The following is a 22,068-nucleotide window of genomic DNA, read 5'->3' on the forward strand; positions in this document are numbered from 1 at the left end:
AAGGTTACTTATTATCTCTTTTTGTAAGACAGATTTAATTCTTCTTCACCCTTACATTCAGTGTATGTGGAAGTCTCCTATAAGACTTCTTATCTTGGGCAAGCCCTCGTCATTATCTCCTCTTTCCTCATCTCTTACTATAATCAATGTAGAAATTTAGTCTCCCAGGATCTGGTAAAATCCTCAGAGAAAAATTTGGCTTTGTCACTGAAGAATTCCTGCTTTCACTTCCTTTTTGGCTATGGAGTCTTTACTATTATACTAGTTCAGCAATGAACATTAAAATGTTATTTTTTATTTTGCTTTACATTTTAATTTTTTTCATTGTGAGGATCATTTAGGGTATCTAACAAGACATCTTGGCAGAAGTAGAAGTCTCCAGCTAACTTTTAAAATAACAATGCTTCCTTTCTGTCTCATATTTAACTGGGATATTAATAAAATTTTCCCTGCTTTTCTTATAGTGCTCCTGTGAATCTCCAGTGAGAGAGTGGATATCAAAGTGCTATAAAGTATAAGGCACTGTGTAAATGGCAGTGAGTCACTATTGTAATGAACTGTAAGCCAAACTAGTGGTTTGGGCTTAGGGGAAAGAGATTCGAAATTTAAAGGAGAGAGAACTCATTTCCAGTTGAGGCAATCAGGGAAAACATCTTGGAGTTTGCATTTGAGTCAAACCTTAATAGGTTGGAAGGATTTGCCTAGGCATAAATGGAGGGTATTTCATATGAAAGTCATCATATAAATAAAGGCTAATAGAATGTATTGCCTTATTTTGAAAGAGAGGCCTTTGATCTCGTCTCTTGTCCATTAGTACTTATCCAGTAACATTGCCTACATGCTGGTTTCTGACCTAGACAATTAAAAAAGTCCATACCACCCCCATCTCAAAGATTCCCCAGGCAGCCACAGTTGCCCACATTTATTCTGGATAGGAGATATATCTAACAGGGTCTTTGACCTATATCAAAATTGACCAAGTACAGAATGGCCCAAGAAGCATTAGTAGAAATATACTCCCATCAAGATTGACAGGTGTGTATGAATGGTAGGTAAGATGGCATGCTTTGGGCTGGAGGCTATTGTGGAACAATAAGCAATGAAATATTGGATATGTTGTTAAGGAGGCTGGTGATGCAACATTCACAAGAAGAGCAAACACTATCATTAGTCTTTTTTATGATTGAGATTCTAAAAGGTAGGAATAAGATTATAGGTTGGAGTGAGATAAAGCTGGAAATTTGCAGATTGACAAAATTCTGGCTTTAGGAAAAAGTTTCACAGAATCCAAGAAGACATACTAGATCTGGAAGAAACTAGCCTAGTCCTGATCTCCCTTGCTCTATAGATGAAGAGAATGAAGCCCAGAAGGGAGAAAGGGCCTGGTAACCTTTATCTGCTGGTCATTGGCAGAAGCTGGTATCCTGATACCTGATCCAATGCTCTTCCCCCTGCCTGCTTTTATAGACAAATATGCTCAGAGGTTTTCTGAACACCTGATGAACTGTTATACCCCAGGTATCCCTAACCAGAGGCAGGACAGAAAAACAAGACTTGCAAGACTCTTGGGAGATTCAGGGCTGGAGAAGACTGTTTTGTTTTTGTTTTTGTTTTTTTTTCTCCCAACATGACTTCTCTGAAATTTGGTGAGGAGGTGGCTGCTCTGTAGAAAGCATTGGCTCATGTAAACCAGATATTACTGTCACTCCTAGAGTGGGTGGTTGCGAATATAATTCCATTGTGATATAATTCTTTCTTTATCCCTATTTATAATGCTGCCTGCTTTTTAGTTCCTTGGACCTCTTTGCAAAAACAGAAACTTAACCAGCCTTTCAAAAAAATATATAGTGCAGTAATCAACATTGTAGGCTTTGGTAACAAACATACTTTAGTTTGAGTTCAGGCTTTATTACTTAGAAGTAACCTTGGGTCTGAGCCAAAAATAACATTGAGTCAGAACCTTAGTTTATTTATCTATATAATGGGAGTAACTGTGCTCAAATCATAGGGTTGATGTGAGGATTATGTAAGACACAATATAAAGAGCTTATTTTTAGCATTTCCTGGCACATAGTAAATGCTCAATACATTTATTATTATCCTCTTGACTCAACCTCTGTGTTACACTTTATTATATTCTTATACAATATGTTTTGGCATAGCTTCCATCTCCCAAAACTAATTGTGTTACAGTTTTCTTCAAAAATCCATAATGATTTCAACCGGTATTCTGTAATTAGTTGTGAGGTATGGAGAATAATTTGTTGATAATATCCTAAACATTGAAGTTGGTGGATAATTTTCTTAAAATTATACTATAGGAGGTGCAGATTTTTCCTTTCAATACTGTCAGTCTCACTAGTGTTCATATATGATTACTTAAGTGGGAGAAAAGGGAGTGAAGTGATAGCTATGTGTCAGGAATTACATATAACCCTGGAGGCTACCTTGAAAGTATGTCACACATGTGATCATTATTTTTCATATGTGGCAATTGAGAATAACTGGCCTACAGAAAAAAAATACCACTTCTGAGCAGGACACACAGGCTTTTCACAGTGGGCCCTAATCCAGACTCATCTTCAACTCTTTGTGCCAAAGCAGAAGCCGTACTCTTTCCTGCCTCTAAGACATTTATCCATGATCTTCCCTCTGTTTTGGTTGCTTGCTCAGCTACCTTTCCCTCCTGTGTAATTTCATCTGATTGTTCAAGGCCAAACTCTGATGTCTCCTCCTCTAGGAAGGCATAATGTTGTCTCTTCTTCTCATGCATTTTTTTACTTCATGTTTGGATGAATGAATGAGGCCCAGCAACCACAGAGCACCAATTTGGCTGGCTTCACACAGCCTACACCATCTCTTAAGATGATGCTACTGCTCCTTTCTTGGATACCCCGTTTGCCATCCAGGAATCTCATGCTAGTGTCAGCTCAAGAAGGCCATGGCAGGTACAAATGGGATAGTACGCTCTCACCACAAATGCTCTTGAACACATTCCAAGAATTGCACCAGGTCCTGAGGTCTTTGATGGATTGCTCTAATGTTAGAAGCCTGAAACGGAAAATTAGATTCGAGGCTTCCCATTTCGACTTAGGGCCACTAACTCTGAGGAGTAGTTTTTGGGCCAATCGCTTCATTGTGCTGAGCCTCAGTTTTCCTATCAGCAAAATGAGCTTGATCTCTGATCTGCTTGCCTCTTCAGGATATTATGAAGTTCAGATAAGGTCATGTGTTCGGGGAATTGAAATGCTGACAAGAATTTCTGTGTCTCTGCATTTACCTTGGGATAAAGGACAAACTCTGTAGTGACACAGGGCCTCACTCACTTTACTTGTGTCTCCTTTTCTACCCTCCTCTCTGCTCCTCTCTCAAAGTCACACCCTTCTTTAAACATTTCCTTCAGGCTAAACTATTTATAGTTTTCCTTAAAAGGTTGCTGTCTTTTTGCCTAAAAATGAATTGCCCTTTTCCCCACCTCAGCTTCAACTTCATCCAACATGGGTTACAGCTTAGACTTCTCTAATAACCTTTACTTGAAATTCTCACTAGAAGATGAAATACATCCTTCGTCTGCACTCAAATAAAACTTTGAATTTCCTTTACCATAGCATCCATTACATTATATTACAATTGTCTGTCTCTTTGTTTCTTCCATTAAACTGGAAGCTCCATGAAGACAGAGACCATGTCTGCCTTGTTTGTGTGTAGGATACATAGTGGTTGCGAAATAAATAGTTATTGAATAAAAGAAAGAACAAATGAATGAGGGGATGATTAAATATTGTGCCCATGTGAAGAGTCCCTGCAGTCTTTTGAAGTGGTGGAATCCACCTACAAGATTAGTTCAACCTTGACATTGTTTTCTCTTAGCACCATGTATAAGCATAAAAAGGGCTTGCTCCCTTTGAGGACAAGTCTCACTGCCCAGATGGCAGGCAGTGCACCTCTCAGAGCATCTGCTTGCTCTGCCGGCCTGTTTTCTGGTCTGATATTTGAAGTGACCCAATGGGGATTAAGGGGGCAGTTTGCATAGAGTCTGGCTTAAGTCAGCTTACTTGGTATAGTTTTGCTGGTTGGCAATCAGACCAAATTCCCCAAAGAGCCTTCTTGCTTGAAGTGCCCTGGGAAAGAAGTTGAGGGAAAAGGGGAAGTTGTGGCCTGAAAAAAAATGGTGGCAGGAATATCTGAGGATTTGAATCACCTGCATCGGCTTGTTATCTAAAAAAAATTAGGTTTTCATACTTAAGTGTTTTTCAAATGTTTCTCACTGCTTCTGCAATCCCTACTCTATCTCCCTCATTAATTCTCTCCTCTCAACCTTTCTTGCAGCTGCATGCAAAAAACCTCTGGGAGTGGATGGTAGGTGAAGTAGGTGCTGTGTTTGGAGTACAAAACCCTTGGGCTGTATACATGAAAACCACAGATGATAAATGGAGGCTCTCTCACCAGGACTCTGTGCCAGTGTGCAAGTGGGTAGTAGAGGTTCTCGTGTGTTCTGCCAATGTACCATGCCACTGGTAGGAACATAAATGGACCATGAGCTGAATATTCTAAGGCTAATCCCTTACCACAGGTTCTAATTCAACAAGTTTTTTGGCCTTGCTTCCTCATGTGAAGAATAAAAACTTGGGGATAGATGCTAAGATCCCTTCTAGTTCTAAAAGTCAACAAAAATAAAACAAAATTTATCCCAATATTGCCTTAGGGATGGATGTGATAGGCTGAAGTCCCAGACTGGCCTGGCAATAAGGCATTTAGTACTCTCCATTGAAAGCATGGCCTGTGACTTATTTAACTCTTATTTATCTCTACTATTTATAAGATCATCTAACCTATAAACAAATTATTTCAATTTTCAGCCTTTTCCCCATTCATCAAGAGGTTAACAGCATCTGTTACACAGAACTCAATTGTTGTTTTGACCTCCTAGGTGTTCAGTAAATTTTTGTTGAGTTCAAACATGTATATTCTAGTTTCAAAATTATATGTTCTAATGGTAGGCCCTTGTCTGTGGGTCCCTCATAGTGTACCCATGCTAGAGTACATTCCAGCCTCGAATTTTTGCCAGCCTCCTTACCTGTGGGTTGTGAGCACTGAAGGGAGTTGTACAGTGTGAAAAACAAACAAACAAACAAACAAAAGAAAAACTTTATGTTCTCAGGATAACAAACCGCCCTTTCTTTTTCCCTTCATACCATGTTTAAGAAAGATGATGTTGTTCGCAGTAACCATGGTGTCCACATTGGAAGGTGTTTCCCTTCTCATCTAGTCCTATTCCATACCTTCAGATACACTCATTTCATAGATGAGAAAAGTAAGGTCTAGAAAAGGAAAGCTGGTTTTCCAGGTCAGAATCATAGTTATACACTAGCTCACATATAGGACTCCTGCCTCCAAGCTCTTTTTGATCCACTATGTGTCTCCCTGACCTGTGTGCTTTGGTACTCCTTTGAAAACCTATGGTGGATGCTAACTACCTTGTTAGTTTAGGCAGGGGTTGAGCAGTAAATGAAACCAAGTAACATGACTGTTAGGTCACTGTCTATAGGTTCAAGAGAAAATAACCTACACATCAACCCACAAACATACATATTGTCTCTCTCTTACATAAACACACACAAACACACCTGCCAGGAATCTCTTATTTTTCTTTTGTCCATTGAGCACTGTTCTCAGGAAAATTTTGAGAAATCCATCTACTCTGAGGTGGTCAGTGAAAAACATGGCTTAATAAGGGATCATTTTTAGGGATTCTGGCATTTAAACAGGGAGCAAAACCAGAGAAATAAGCCCACCAGCTGGGTCACATGCATTCTTACTGAATCCCCAACCCAGTCCAGTAGAGAGACACTGTGGCAACCCTTATTATAGGTGAGGACATGAAGCATAAAGAGCTTTCATATTATTCCTTAACATATCTGTCACACCACATTGATGGCCTATATCTCAAGCCCAGAAATTCATTTTGGGATTTCATAAGTATTCTCACTGAGATGAGACAGGAAAGGACCTTGCTTGAACTTTTGAAAACCCAGAAGAATGTTGGCTTGAATTTTACCTGGGTGGTCAAGGATCATATGGCCCCTGAAAAACAGTGAGGATGTGAACGTGCCCATTCCTTATCCAAAGTTCAACAAGAACAGGTCAGTGAAGCCCACACCCATTTTATGCTCCCACAAAGATGAGAATGATGGTGAACAGCTGGATTTTGTGTGGCTTTTTCCTGGTTGATAAGCTCAGGGTTTTCTATGAGAAGTTGAAATGGGCCACCAGTGTTCATCTGTGCTTTCTATCCCAGACCCTTTGATATTTTAGTTGCCCCAGATCAACCTATGCTAAGGCCAACACAGGTCAAATTTATAACCCCTGTGCAAAGATTAAATATATAATAATAATAATAATAATAATAATAATAATAATCAAAGTAGCATAAGAAGTCACTGGGCATGATACCAAATCTTGACTTCAATAAAGGCAGCCAATAAAAACAGCTAATTAAAAGAACTCTGATGACATTCATCTGAAATTTTAGATTGTTTTATGTTTTAACAAATTAAAGATGGTGATAAGAGGACATTAGCAGCTTTTCTAGAGTCTCTTTGTTAACAATAACTCCAGCCTGCAGCCACAACAGGGGCTGTGGCCAAGTTTTAGCTGGCAGACCAGCAAGCTAATATTTTACACAATGGATGACATTTCTGAAAGCAGAGACAGAGACAAACCCAGAGTCACACATGTATTTGAACAAATGAGTTTCTATCATTTTTTTTAATTATATTTAGAGCAACAAAAGATTCCACGATTACAAAAAAGAGAATAGAACACTAGCAGTTGGGGCTGGTCCTGCTGCCCAGTGGAGGCCAAGAGCTGCTGTGAGAACTGAAGCCTCATTGAAACAAGTTTCAAGCAAAATTAATGTTTCTTTTGAAAAATCGTATGATGCTTTTTCCTCTCTTTTTTTCTTTATTTTTCCCTTAATATCAAAATTAATTCTTACATCTGGTTACATAGTCTGCTCCCTCCTGCTGCCAAATTAATCTCAAGGACAGTACAAGAATGTCATGTTCGAGGCACTCCCTAATCAATGTTCCAGTCTAGGAGAAAACAGAAGGGTGTCACTGAGTTCTGAAGGGACTCTTTTTTTAGCTTGAACCATGCCAATTGTGACTACTCTCAGCACCTGAATGGCTTATAGGATAGGACAACCCCACAGGCACTTCATTGCCTTATAGTGAGCATCAAGGGCTAAGGTTGGGAGAGACTGCAGGCTTGCCCTTTTGGCTGTACAGGAAACACAGTCCCAAAATATGAAGCATCAGCCAGAGGACACCACCAGAGAAGCAGCAACATTTCAAAATTTTCTTTTCTTTGGGTTATGTGTGTGTTCTAGTCTTTGGTGGCCAATGGAATCTGTAGCTATATGACAGCCTTGTTAAGTAGTGAATATAAGAACTATTTTAAGCCACAAGGGTCACTTAGTCCATAGTTTCTCATTTAATTCCATAAGAGGCAAAAAGAAAAGTGGGATAAAGAATGGAACAAGGGCCTCTGCTATACTGAATTGGGGTCAGAAACCAATCAATACATATTACCTACTTTCTGGCCAAACAAATTGGGGATAAATTGAAGCTCAGTCAAAGGGTGTTTTCCCTTTCAGAGTCAACATGCTAAATTCAAATACTTACCATTTAATTTGGTGGGTAGGAACATTGCAACTGTTTTGTTACCTCAGCTGAAGTGTCTAAAGAGGGGTGAAAAATGTGAAATTTTCTGCCTTCAACTAGAAATAGTGAGAGTTGGGAGAGGCTCTGAGCAACAGACCCCAGTGTCAATCTCTTAATTGAAGAAAACCACCCCTACCTGTGAGCAGAGACAGACCTGTACCTACAGAGATATTCTAGTACATTGACAAATTTATAACAGGGAAAAATACATTTTCATTGTCAAAATCTTTACAGAACATATCCCAAACCATAATTAAAGCACACAGACACCCAGTAGCAAGAGCACCTCGATTACAGGTGAGTAAATTATGTGAAAGATATAGCACTTGCTCCAGGTTCCCAAGTGCAGTAAACTGTCCTTTTTTCACAAGGATGATGAAAAACAAAGAATGTCCTACCTTATTCCAACTGTTCAGGTCCCATTAAGGGGCCACTGGCTAATCATTTTGGTGGGTGTTTGGCCCCAAGTTTGGGCCTTCCCTATAGTAAACCCCAGTCATTCCCAATGAGTTTTCACCACCCTTTAAACATTCATCAGTTTGGGAGAGTAAAGTGCAATACATCATGTACCCTACAATTTTCCCCCCTCTGCTCCTTTGCAAGGCCTGTGGGTCAGGCCCCAATAGGGGCAGAGATCTCTTAGTTATTTGATCAACCCAGGTGTCTTTTGAGAGAGCTTCCAAAATGGAACTGCAGTCTCTATCACAAGTACATAATATCAATTGTGACCTGGAGCCAAATATAAAGGTGCAGAAAAAGGTAAAGCTATCAGAACATATTATATCTATATATCTATATCTATATAATCTATATCTATATGTATATCTATATATCTATATCTATATCATCTATAACTATATATCTATATCTATCTATGTCTATCATATGTCTACTTATGTATCATCTATCATCTATCATTTATATATATGTATATAATTCAATTTTGAAACATGGATACAAATACTCATGTACAATATATTTCAATCTTCTGCCTTAAACTGCAGAGAAGGTTTTGTGTCTTCCAAAGTGGGCAGAAATGAGGATTTCTGCCTGCTGTCCCTGTAGTGCAAAATCTAGTCCTTTAAATGCTCCCTTTCTCAGCAAGGGATTCACATCTTCAGATAAACTAACATAGGCACAAGCAAACACAGTGGCCAAGAAAGCTCCATTTCCAACCATGCAACGATGGAGCTTTAAAAAGTTGCTGAACAACTACTGGAGAAAAAGAAAGCTAGTTCTGCTTATAATATTTCTTAGTAAAGGACCCATAATCCCATTTTTTTGAAATTATCTTCTACTCTTCTTACCATGTATATTGTGTGTGGGGGAACCCACAGAACTCTTATAAGTCAGTCACCAGAAAAGTCCTTTAGTCTGTCTTTGGATAGCTTACCAAAGAGGCACTAATGTTCACTCCATTCCTGCCCTCAAAAATTTTGGTATCTTAGCAGATACAGTGTAATCTTTGGTTACATAATGTGATGTTCTCATCACTTTGTCTTTTTAAAAACATCTTTCAAAGATTCTCAAAGAGATTAGTGATGAGAACAGCACTGCCTATAAAAGACAGCAGGGGTAAAAACTTCCTTTTACAAGAAATTGCACATTCAAAATGGCTTATTTTGACTTTAACTTTGGGATTTGATCCTGTGCTTTAACATTCCTGATTCCCATGTCTCCCTATAGGGGGTTGAGCATGAAGGCCACTCCCTTGGCTCAGTGACCTTTCATCTGGGCAACTGGCACAGAATAATTAGTCAGCCACTTGTTTTCTCAGGGCCATGCAGGGAACATGCAGGAATAGTTACTGAGTTGTCTGGAGACAATCTTATAAAGCACAACCCTGGCACAAGTTTGGAAAGGGGTAAAGGGAGTGGCTTGAGCCAAATATCAAGGGAGAAAAGAGGTCAAGGCCATGTCTCTGCTGTGCCTAATGAAACAAACAGAAGCTACTTGAAGCTCAAAGTTAGGTCATTTGTGTAATGGTAGTATCATGTGGATGGTAGAACTACTTTCTCTTAAAGTACAAACAGAATTATTCTTGCCATATATGTATATGTACATTTAGAAATAAAGTATGGACAGAGGGGACTTTAGCATCACCACATTATTTCTCAACCCTCAGTAACTACCCAAAGGACAGAGGGATGGAGTGAAACTGTTTTTGTTTTGTTTGTTTGTTTTTTAGTGCTAGTGAACATATATAAAAATATAGGTATTACTGATTTTCTTTTTCAAAGATATGACAGAATCCTTCAAAAAAAATCCATTTCTCATTAAAAACAAAACAAAACAAAACAGAACAAAACAAAACAAAACAAAAACAAGCTCTCCAAGAACAATGACACTGTCTGTGGCATAGAAAATCTATGGAAAAAAGAATCCAATCCCCATTTCAGTTCATATGCTAGGCCTGGGTGAACTGCCCAATAAACAAGAATTGAAACTGCCACATGACTCTTTTCTTTGACCACAGAATTTGTGACCCTATCAGCTGCCTGCTGTCCACAGACAGGGCCTTCTCTCTGGTGCTCTTTTTTCTTTTCTTTTCCTCATTCTCCATCCCTACTGAACACTGAAAACCTCTTTGGAGATAGCCTGCATGACTTGTCTGGTGAGTGATCTTCATCTTCCAGTTCACCAGGTGAGTGGGTTTGGGTGGACAATCCTTCACCGGTGAGTACAGTGTACCAACCACATCAACGCTGTTTGTAGAGTGCATGCAAAATGAGACTTCTGTCAATTACATTGGCTGGAACATCAATGGCCAAAAGAAAACACAAATCCCCCTTTCATCTGTGGGAGAACAAAGTCAAGCTAAAATATTTTTTCTCATAGAATCCCCATTGCAAAAACAGTAGGCCTAAAATCTTGTTTAAGCTGGTTTTCCCTAGTCCTGTCATTCAGAAATTTTGAGTAATCCAGTTGTTGCTGCTTTTAATTACACTGATTTTAGGCTTTTACAAGTGAAAAACATATATATTCATAAGGACAATTAGATAGAAAAATGGAAAGGAGAGACTCTATTCTTTACAAGAAGAGGTATTAGAATGATATCATCAAGTCCATGTACCACAAATGATGATCATTTCAAAACAGATGTAAATAAATTATTAAAATGTAACCCAGTTTAACTGAAAAGAATGTTGTATTTTTTTCTGTTTAAAATAGCTAAAAGTGATCCTGTGAGCTCATATAAGCCAAATGGTGTCGTAAGAAAGAAAATCAGAATTTGTCTATCTTACCCCAGAAAGAGAGAGAACCTGTCAGTTTTCATTTTATCCAGCAGTCTTGAATTGGTATATCACCCATCTTACATTCCCCTCTCCGTTGTTATTTAAAGAAACTGTTTTGCAAGTTCTTTTGGCTATTAATATCAACACAGAAATCAGGGGAGGAAACCCATGTAGATCATATCATATCACTCAGAAACTCTCTTCTCAACAAATAAAGTGAACCAAGTGAAATGGGCATTTTGTTGACTGGCTTCTAATTTCTTGAGTTTAGCAGATGAATTTAAGAGCTAAGTGAGGTGGCAGTGGCCAAGATGAGAAAGTAAGTGGACATTCCCTCTGCACTTGGGATTTGGGGACAAAGTCAACAGAACAGAAGTGTGCCAATGAACTATATGAAACCAGTGTTCCAGGAACACACCCTGAGTTCATGGGTGGCAGCCCATTGGAGCCACACCAACCAGACCTTTCCAAAGGAGGCCATGGTTCTGTAGTCTCAATGTTTCAGCTTTCCTCTTGGTTTCTTTTCTCTTCTTCCCATGACTTCTGCAAGTGAATATGCTGGGTGGCAAGCAGAGCACTTATAGGGTTTCTGGTTTTAGTACCTCATTTATTCCAGCCTGGTAACTGAATTTTCTCTTTAACCTTAATATGGGTAGCCCCTTTAGCTGCTCTGAAGGAGAAAGTGGGCATTTCTCCACTTGGTGGGAAGATACCATCTCTGGGGGATAAGGGCAAGTCACCCAGTTTGTCCAATCCTGTTGATGCCTTCTTTCCAGTTTGTCTAAGGGCTCCAAAGAAGATATGATAGTTGATGAGAGACACTTAGTAAGAAGTCTTTTAGTCTACTGACATCTGAAATATATGTTAAATCTGCTGGCTTGCTAGCCTTCTTCATGGTGGGGGCTCTTAGCAGAGAGTCTGTGAACATGTCTAGAGAAGTGGACAAGCTTCACCACTGTGGCTGGTGAAGTTCAGACCCACAAAACACTGAAGGAAGGTGGAAGGACCCTGCAGCTGCATGGGGTCAGGCTGAAAGCATTCAGGTTTTTTAAAGGTGGGGGCAAAGAGGGATCAATTCTTCAGTGTCCTAAGTGGAGAAGAGTCAAGCCACCACTTCCTTTTCCTCTAATTCCAGCCCCAAGTTTCTCCTTGGCCCATAAATGGGAAAGCAGACCTGGATCCAAATGCAGCCTTCCAAAAAAGTCAGATCTCTGCTCTTTTTCTTGCTGGTCTGACTCTTCAGTGGAAGTGGCAAAATTTGGGCTAAAGAGAACATTTGTTCAAAGTTCTTAGAAAAGCTATTGAAAGTCAATTTGAGCGTGGAGGCAGGGGGTGAGAGAAAAAGAGATTGGGATGGGGGAGGTATTCACATGCAGACGAGTTTTCAAACAAGAAGCACATTTTTGGTACAATGAATTGCACTGAAGTTGAGCAGTCTAGATCTCAGGGCCCAAGACTGTGAGCAGGTACTGGTGATTTAGCTGTCCTCTTTGTCCTGTCTTAAATCTGTCTCTCCCCTCCCCACCATCTCAGCTCTGGGGCCATCTGGCCCTCTAATGGCAAAAGCTATTGGCAGAAAATAAAGTCTGGGAGGGAGGGTTTGGGAAAATAGCAGTGACTTCCCATGGTCTTACAATGTTCACCTTATTCTAGTCACTGTTAGCTTCTTTGGGGATTTGTTTGTTTTTATATTTTTAAAAGAAACAATACCCTAGCAAGTTTTTTTTTGTTTTTGTTTGTTTGTTTTACTTTTGGTTTTCCCAGATACTCTTAGCTTTCTAAACTTCCCATGGCATTAGGTGAGTAAATGTTTGTGTGGCTGGCACACAACACAGTGCTATAAACAAGCACAACTTGACACTGGTCCACATGAGGATCATCACAGATTTAAAGAAATACAACACCACTCAAAACACAGATAAAAGTCATGTCAGGGAGCAGAGTCTGAAAGTGCCATGGGAGGGTTGGATAGGGAGAGGGGGAAAGAAAGAAGGAAAATAGAAAAAAAAGCCTAGCATATAGGACTCAGGAACATATTTATGACTATACATCAATAGAGGGAGTTTCCCAAGGCACGGCAGAGAAGTAGTGCAGAGTTATAACAGGCAGAAGATATCTGAAAAGGAGAGTGTGGTTGGGTGAGGAAATAAGGACTTCCAAAGCTTCATTGAGTGTGGAAATAGATGGGCTTGACTTTTCCAGAAAGGATCTTGGGCACTTGCACAGAGATGATCTCTGCCATCATTTCTGGAAAGTCCACGCTCACCATGTGCGACTTGATTAGCAGGTCAAAAGTGAACTGGTGCAGCTCTCGTGCAATCTGTAGGGGAGACAATAAGAGAGGGAGGAAACAAGAAAACAAGGTTGACAAAGAGTTGGCTTCTATCAGGCTCTTACTCCCACCTTTGATTTTCTCCTTCCCTGTCCTTGGTCTTGTGTGTGTGTGTGTGTGTGCGTGCACACTCATGCACTAAATGATCTCCAGGGAGTCACTAAGGGCTCCCAAGAGCTCTCTTACACCATTGTAAACTCTCTGACTCAGGACTGGGTATTCCTCTTCCCCAGGGCTCCTGCTTGTTTCTCTCTCTCTCTCTCTTTCTCTCTCTCTCTCTCTTTCTCTCTCTCTCTCTCTCTCTCTCTCTCTCTCTCTCTCTCTCTCACACACACACACACACACACACACACTCACAAACACAAACTGCATGCACAAAAACTCACACACATGACTCAAAGGAGAGGGGAAAGCATCCAGGTCTGTTTTGTCTGCCTAGAGAACTTATCTGCTCTAAGCCATTCCCTGAGTCTCAACTGCTCTGTTCTCAACTCCTCCACCTCTTTCACAACATCCAGCTGGGATACTGTGACCTGTGTTCATTTCTTCTCCATTGCATTTTCTTCCTGGACCACACTCAAAGCAACAGGGGAATGGAAGCACCTCCCAACAGGTGGTGCCAGACCCTAGAAGCACATATTATCATTTGGCTCTATCAGGCAGTTCTCCCTGACAAAGCACCCTCCATCATTTGCTTACAGGCTGCACAGAGTCCAGGAGCTTGGTGAGCTGGTAGAAGCGCCTTGAGCAGGATGTGGGATTTTTTCTCTTGCATGCAATGATACGATCAAGTTCCTTGATGTAGTTCATTCGAAGTTCATCAAAGAATTTTTGATTTTTCAGCCCATCCACTGGAACTGATGTGGGATGAAGACAGAATGGGGAGGGGAAGCATGCCCACAAAGGAGCATTAGACAAAGCACCAAGTTTTTTGACCACAGACTTGACCCCCACCCCCACAAGGAGGGAACCATCTACTTGGTTTCCTGTAGTTGAAGTCTGTATGTCTAGGGCCTTCAGTCTGCTAAAAAGTTCTTAGGGAAAAGGCTAGCTAGACCCAACTTGAAGGGCATCAAGTAAATACAATTTCTTGAGCCTTTCCTTTTTTTTTTAGTTTTTTCATCTACACATTTCTTAGTACCTATGGTTTTATGTTGTCCACAGAGCAGCTCTGATTTAGACAAAATACATAACTTTGAATATCAAATTTTGACTTGTTTTTCAACTGAGAAAGCACTCTGCTTAGAAGAGACATTAAAGAAACATTCATTGGCTGCCAAATAAACCCCGTCTGAGTTTTTTACATAGACCTTCTCCTGTTAGTAGAAAAAGAAGTTCCTTCCAGGAGGCAATCCCTTCTGCCTTACAAGAAATATGAGGTGGTCCTTGCCTGTTTCTATGGTAGAGGTATGGAAAACTTCAGAGGTCTGCTACAATCAGCCAAAAAGGCTTTGTCCCAAAGAGAGCTTCAGGGTAGGTGGAAATCTAACGGAGGATGAATTTTAGCAATGAAATTGGTCTCTAGCTAAGAAATTTATCCTTGTTAAGTAAAATGATGCTAAGGGAGAGTGGAGCAGGAAGGGTGAAAAAGAAAGGGAAAAGTCCAGGAGCTGATAACTCTTTAATGAAAAAATCAGTTCTTCTTTGAGCACCTAGGCCCCCAGGGACATTCCTTATCCCTCCAGGCACTTACTAATGCTGAAGAGCAGCAGTGCCTTCATGCACAGGAATTCCTGGGGGGTGATTTGGAGCCATCCAAATTCTTGAGAGAGGTGCCTCATTCGGACACACTGGCTGTACATCCGGGACTTGTGCATGCGGTACCTGAGAAAGAGACAGAGGAAGGAAAGAAATGAGACAAGGCTTACAATAAGCCCAAGAGAATGTCTCTGGTTGCTCTCCCCTCACCAGGTTCTCCAAGAAGAGCTTGGTGTTTTTCTTTCTAGTACTTCAGTGAAGAGAAACAAGGTTGTTATTTTCCCCCCAAATCCTGACATCCTGATAACTACTCATCTCTCCTGGTCACGATATGGGTTAACACATGGGATTTCCAGGTCCCTGTGCCCCTCGTGTTTCCTGAGACAGGAAGAGGCAAGTCTAACCAAATGAACAAATGGTCTCCCTGACTACATTTCTAATAACCTAGCTACAGCCAGAGCCAGAACATGCCTTCCAGACATCCCAACTTGGAGGATTTCTAGGAGACAGGCCTTAGAAATCAACTCTTAATGTAAGGACACCAGGATTCCCAAGTGACTACAGTAGTAATTCATCTTGTCAATTTCCCTTCCTTTTGACTCGAATGCGATTTCCCATACTAAAAATTTAAATATTTCTTTAGACACTCTTAGGAAAGAAGATTACCCATTTTCCCTTTAAAATGAGTTCCAATGTTTACCAAATCATCTAGGAAGTATTTCTGAATGTCCAATGTAAATGTCCCCTGTTGAAGGGGAGCCTACTCCCTCATATATCAGCTGTTCCTTACCACACTTTGGGAGTTATAAACAGTGTGAGCTGTTTTCATTATAGTGACTTATGAACGGATCATCACATTATCACCTATAAATTATATAGGGAAGTGGTGAAGCCTTGGACAGCTTCTCATAGGGAGCAAACTCTCTGTTCCATGATGTCTATGTCAAGCCTCTAAGAGAAAATACAGCATCCTCCTGCTAGTAGGCCTTCTTGGTTTTCAGCACTCCAGAAATTGTGTGTGTGTGTGTGTGTGTGAGAGAGAGAGAGACAGAGACAGAGAGAAAGAAAGAGAGAAATGATATTATATCTTGTGGAAAAAGAAAAGGGAATTTGACACCCATTAAGTGGTGAGGAAAAAGACCTCCCAGATTAAGCCTGAAGGCTGTGGTTTAACATTTTGGTTTCCAAACCACTAGGGGAGTGGATGGAAGCTCAACATTCTATCTCAGAGAAATCTTGGCCTGCCTGAAGAAAGAGGGAAGGAGGCAGACGGTATAGAAATATTCAATTCAGACTGGAGCTCTACTGGAAAGAGGAATTATTTAGGTAGTATCACAAGTCAATTGACCAGAACATTGTTGTTTCAGGCTTTTTCACTGTAGACAATTTTTGACTAACATCTGCTGACCCTGGGGCCTGGATCTGTTTTTGTCTTTATTGTACTTCTGAGCCTCTGTTGATGACAACACTGCAGTCTTTTTACCTACCAATGCTCTTTGCATGGGGGACTGCTGTAACACTGCTGCAAGCCCAAGGGACAGAGAAATTAGAGAAAGATGGCAAGAAAAGGGAGAAAGGCAACAAAATAAATTCAGAGGAGAAAGGAACAAGAAAGGGGGAGAAAAGGCAAAAAGAACAAGGAGAGAGTTAAAAGGAAGGAAAAGGATTAGAGAGTAGAAAGTAGAAAACACGGGGGCAAGAATGGAATTCAGGAAGAGAGCAGTAGTAGGTGGGAGTAAAGGAGAGTAGATAAGAGGGGAAATGAAAATTGGAGAACACTGAGCACAGTGCCTGGCACATAGTAAGTGCTCAATAAATGACATATAAGAAGGTGTCATTATCGTACTATTCACCATTCAGCAGATGAGAAGAATGAGACTCAAGAAATTTACGTAATTTACCCAAGGTTATACAGCTAGGGTTCAAGCTCATGACTCTCACGTGTGTTTCCCACAAAGAGGGCAGGAAGAAAGAAGAATGCAGGGCTGATGATAAGGTTTGGTTTCAGAGATCAGCATATGGGTTGGCTCAGAGTCCCTGTCTCTCTCTTTGGGCCTCAGTCTCCCCATTAATAAGCCCCTTAATGAAGCTAACAGCAATTAGTGGTTTTCAGCTAGAGAGGTACTGTCTCCCTAGTGGGTGCTAAAAATGTGTTAAGGGCAGTTTAGGCTGTCACAGTGACTGGAATTTTATTTGGTATTTAGTAGGCAGGTACCAAGAATGTTAAACATATTCCAATATGTGCGAACTTCCTATGCAATGAAAAAGTATTCCTCTGAAAATGTCAACAGCATCCCTGTTGAGAAACATTGGTTTAGGTGTTTCTAGGAATCTCAAGAGCTCTAACATAATGGGTACCTATGAGAAGGGGGTGGGGGGCACCTATTGTTTCAGGAGCTCTGGGGCTTCATGGATATAGGATCATGTGGGTAGCCTTGTGGTACCTTTTGATGAAATACATGAGAATATACCAGAAAGCTGAGGTGGAATACCACATACTTATGCAGAGGCAGAGAAAGAATTAAGATTTAGAAAATAGCTAATTATCACTTTGCAAATGTCTTAAGCCTCTGAATGGGGAGGGCGTTGCAGGTGCCCAGGGAATTGATTCAATCACTGGAGGGCAGCAGGAGGACGGGTGTGAGAGATTAACATGATGGAGGCTTTTTAAATCCTGACCCGGAAGATGGCATCATGGATAACTCTTTGGAGATCTGGAAACCACAAAGCAGGTCGTGCCAAAAGCCCAATGGTTATTCTTAGCTTCTGGCTATCAGGGCTGGCTGGCTTGAAAAAGGGCAGCCAAGTATGCTTATTTTCCTCCACATGGCACTGCTGTACTAGAGGGAACTACTGGCCTGTAAAATTTATTTTAAGGCTCTTCTCGGTTAGAAGGCTGGAGAGGAAGGAAGGTCAATTCTTGCCCCGACCAAAGGGATTCTCTGTGGTGAGACTAGTTCAAGGTCGTTGAGAATATTTTTCTGACCAACTCCATTCACAATGCCATCAAGGGACCCCAAACAGTAGAAGTGGAGAAAAATAATCACTATTAGGGAAAGAGTATCAGAAAGGTTCTTCTTTTTTTATTTATTGTCTATTATAGGCCAGGTATTTCATACCCATTACCTCCCATTTTAGTCCTCATAAGAAACCATTTGAAAAAATTCTATATTATTAACAGATGAGGAAACTGAGGGTCAAGGAAGTTAAAGGTCCTGCACAAAGTCAATAATGTAAGAAAGAACAGATTTTACTCAAGAAAGGTGTAATTTCAAAATCTGAGCCCTTGGACAAATTCAATAAAGGATAAGTAGAACTGGTGGCAGGGCAAGCATTAATTAAACCTGTTTTTAAGAGAAGAAAGGTGGTTTGGCCAAAGTCACAAGAGAGTGGTGGAGCTGCTTTTCCCCATCACTAACCACCATGAGGCTGTATAAGAGCTGGGAGTTACACACACATACTTTGAAATCTGTTGCCAACATGTACTTTGAAATCTGTGACCTTGGGTGAGTCACTTTACATTGTTGAGCCTCATTTATTTTCATTCATTAAAAAATTATCTATAAAAAGAGGAAATGAGGACTCAATGAGAAAGGATTTAGAAGGTATCTACTATAGTCCTGGTATAAAGGAGTTGCTCAACAAATGGTGACTGGCAGTAGCCCTTGATGCAGCAAAAAGGACCAAAGGAAGTTTAACCTTCACAGCTAGAGTCTCTATGCCCATTCCCTATGCTGCTCAGCATGAAGGGAAGGCACCTTGATATGAGGTTTTGAGATAAGCTACAAAGCAGGTCAGAAACATGGCCAAAATACTAGGGTTGGGTCTTGGGTAGGAAAGGGATGACCTCAGTATTAACCTCCCTGGCTCCTACCAGTTGGCCTTCAAGTCAAGCAAAGCCACCTCAGGTTGTGGAGGCCGGCTGAGGTCTCTACTGCCTCATCTATAGGTTAAATGGGCTAACCACCACTGTTATTACTATCATTACCATCAAGCAGGTATGGCCAGGATGTTGTATTTATGTGAGTTCTGAGCCTATTAGCACTTACTCATTGAAAACCAAGTCAGGGGCAAAGTAGAGCATCCTGGAGTTGACATTGGTGAATGACCGCCAGCCCATGGCAAACACCATAAGCCCCATCCAGGAGTACTGAATTACTGCCATCTGGTCGTCCACATGCAAGTTGCGGAAGCCTGGAAATGGAGAAGAGACAATGGTCAGACTGGGCAATGATGGGTTGGATGAAATCTGGGCCTCTGCTGTCCTGGGAATCTCTGGCACTCAGGCAGACCATGAAGAATCCCAGGAACCATCAGTGCTGGGGAGCAGGGGGAAAATAAGCTATATGGTGGGGATCATACTACTTGCCTTCTCTACTTCACTGAGGTACTTAAATGAGATGATGACGGCAAAAAAAGTATTGAAGGTTAAGGAACTTGTCCAAGATCATAAGGCTAGTAAATGGCATATCAAGGTCCAAAGCCTGTGCTCTTGATCACTATGCCTTTCTGGAGATACAGTGCAATAATCATTTCTCTCACATGAATAGAACTGTTCAATTTACAAAGCTTTTTGCTAGCTATAATCTTATTTGTCCCTCTAACAACTCTGGGGATAGGGTATCAACATATCAACATATGATTGATGTTTTTGACAGCCACTACCTTCTCCATACCACCTTCAAGCTCTCTTTTCTCTGACTCTCTTTTTGTCTCCCATTTTCTCTCCATTATTTTTTTGTTCAACAAGTACCTGACTCTACTGCTATTTTTGCCCTACTACTGTTATTATACAAAAATAAGCCCTTCATGACCTGCCTGATTAGACTAATTTCTTGCCATTTGCCTTCTCATAATCTAGGTTCTAGATATTCTGAAAAACTTACAATTTGCTGAACACAACATGCTTTCTCATGCTTCTATATCTCTGCACAGGCAGTTGCCTTTTCCTGGAATGCATTCCTCCTTCCCTAGGCATTCTATCTGATAAACACATACTCAGCATTCAAGTTTTCACTGAAAGGGTACCTCCTCTGTGAAGTTTTTTCCAACTAATCCAAGCAGAAGACTTAATAATTCTTCATTTACCTTCTAACTGAAACTTGTGTACCCTCACCTAATTATAGCACTCATTACACAGTATTAGAATTTATCTATATACACATCTGTCTCCCCCACAAGACTTGTAGTTTCTTGAAGACAGGGACTGCCCCTTCTTATTCATCCTTTTTTTCCCCTAGTACATAGCACAGTTCAGATATTTAAGTAGGCATTTGAGAAATATTAATTAAATGGACTAAGGATCCTCAATTTCTTTCCATTTTACAAAATGGGATGATCTCCAAATTACCTCTCTTAAGCTCAGAGAACAGAGTTTCCCAGATGCTACCTCTACAATATCACATAGATAGAACAGATATGGTTATGTTATCATGGAGGTTTCTAAACAACTGGATGCTTAAACCATCTCCTCAGGGTTCATCCCCTAGCAGCATCCCATTTATCTTCTTTCCAACAGATCCACAATTATCTGAAATTTTGTCTTGCTATACATCATTAGAAATGCTCCATGAGTTTAGATAATGCTTCTAACTTTCCTGTTGATGACCTCATTTGTTCCTAACAAGAAACCCAGAGAGTAGGTGATATGACACTTATTTTGCCAACAAGGAGCCTGAGGGCCAGAGAGGTTAACTGATTTCCCCAGGGTCATAGTCTATATGTGGCAGAACTGGTACTAGTATTCAGGTGTTCTAATTCTCTTGTCCAGTGTTTTTTTTTACTCTCCTGCTTAAGGACACAGCTCAAGAGCTACTGAGGTCATGAACTTTTCTTAGCCATAGACTCTGGCCTAAAGTCTATAATATCTAAACACACTGTTCTGCTTGGTTGGCCTTTGCCCACCCACACACCCCATTTCTCTTTTCTTTCATGTCTTAAGCCTATGAGATATCAGGGATTCTAAAGTTCCTCATATCACCACCCTTGGCTGCAATCTTAGCTACAAAGGCCTATGCCTCCCATCTTCACTGCAGTGATATGCTGAAAGACTAACTGGAACCACAGACCCCAGAGTATTTCCTCACTGAAACCCCCAGAAGAGAATGCTTGGTATTGACTCTTCCCAGTAGAAGAAAAAATGCAGGGGCCAAGCATAGAACATCCAAAGATCTCTCGGGGAGGGGACTTGGAAACTTTAACCCTGAATCTCTGGGGTGGGAAGCAATGGGAAGCAAGTAAACCCTTGGCTGGTGAGTGTGTAAATGTGAAGGTGCATAGGGGAGATGAGAATTAAACTGTATAGGTACCAAGGGAGTTGTGTATACTGGGCTTTTTTCCATCCCTGAGATACCAGAAAACTAACAAAGAAGAGAAAAAAAGAAACCTTAGTTTGGCTGTAACACTAATTACTGGTCCCTAGTGAGAGCAACTTAGCACTCAAGCCTATTTTTATTATAATACCTAACTGTTCTCTAATGTCCAGCCTTTGAAGTAGCCTGCTCAGAGAGCATAGCTATCAAGGGATGGCTTGAGGAAACACTAGCTCCAGCCTACAGGTTTCCTTCAACACACACTCACTCATCACCTATTTGGCACTGTGTTAGGCTGTTCTGGAGAAAAAGAAAGGAGTCATTTTCAGGTTTTGAAACACACCGAACAGGTTTAGAAGCAATACCAGTTTATTTGAGACACTGTTTTCTCTCTAGAATCCAATCAACATCATTTCTTAACAATCTGCAGTGCAAACTTGTAGTCTCATGTCTTGTCAGGGAGCACATGCCCAAAGAAGGGCCAGTTAGGAAATCTATGCTGCTCTAGTGCATTCCACAGCCAACATCTTTAAAGAAGACAGTTCATCCTTGGGACTCGTGCATGTACTTCTAGGCAGGGCTGGTGGCAACTTAAATTGATTTTAGTGAAAGCAGTGGCAGAGCACTCAAATTGCACTGTAATAACCTACCATTTACTGAGCATCTATTATGTTTCAGCTACTGTACTAGGTGCTCTTTATACATAGTTTCTATGTTTATAACAATTTGCAAGGTAGAGATTGTTGTACCACTTCTACAAATGAGGA

General features: G+C 40.7%; 1 protein-coding gene across 2 annotated transcripts in view; it reads right to left on the bottom strand.

The window, feature by feature from the left end:
- Positions 1–12,716: 12,716 nt before the first annotated feature.
- Positions 12,717–22,068, bottom strand: part of AR (androgen receptor) — a 141,544-nt gene continuing 132,192 nt past the window's right edge. The window contains exons 5-8 of one of the 2 annotated variants that reach the window (XM_081126625.1): positions 19,040–19,184; positions 14,986–15,116; positions 13,992–14,149; positions 12,717–13,280 (exon numbers count right to left, since the gene is read on the bottom strand). In XM_081126625.1, coding sequence (XP_080982751.1) covers positions 13,125–13,280; positions 13,992–14,149; positions 14,986–15,116; positions 19,040–19,184 — 590 coding nt within the window. In that variant the 3' untranslated portion in view covers positions 12,717–13,124. The remainder of the gene's footprint in view (positions 13,281–13,991; positions 14,150–14,985; positions 15,117–19,039; positions 19,185–22,068) is intronic. The other variant, XM_081126626.1, reaches the window with a different exon arrangement.

The sequence above is a fragment of the Miniopterus schreibersii genome (genome assembly GCF_964146895.1).
Source record: "Miniopterus schreibersii genome assembly, chromosome: X".
Taxonomy (NCBI): Eukaryota; Metazoa; Chordata; class Mammalia; order Chiroptera; family Miniopteridae; genus Miniopterus; species Miniopterus schreibersii.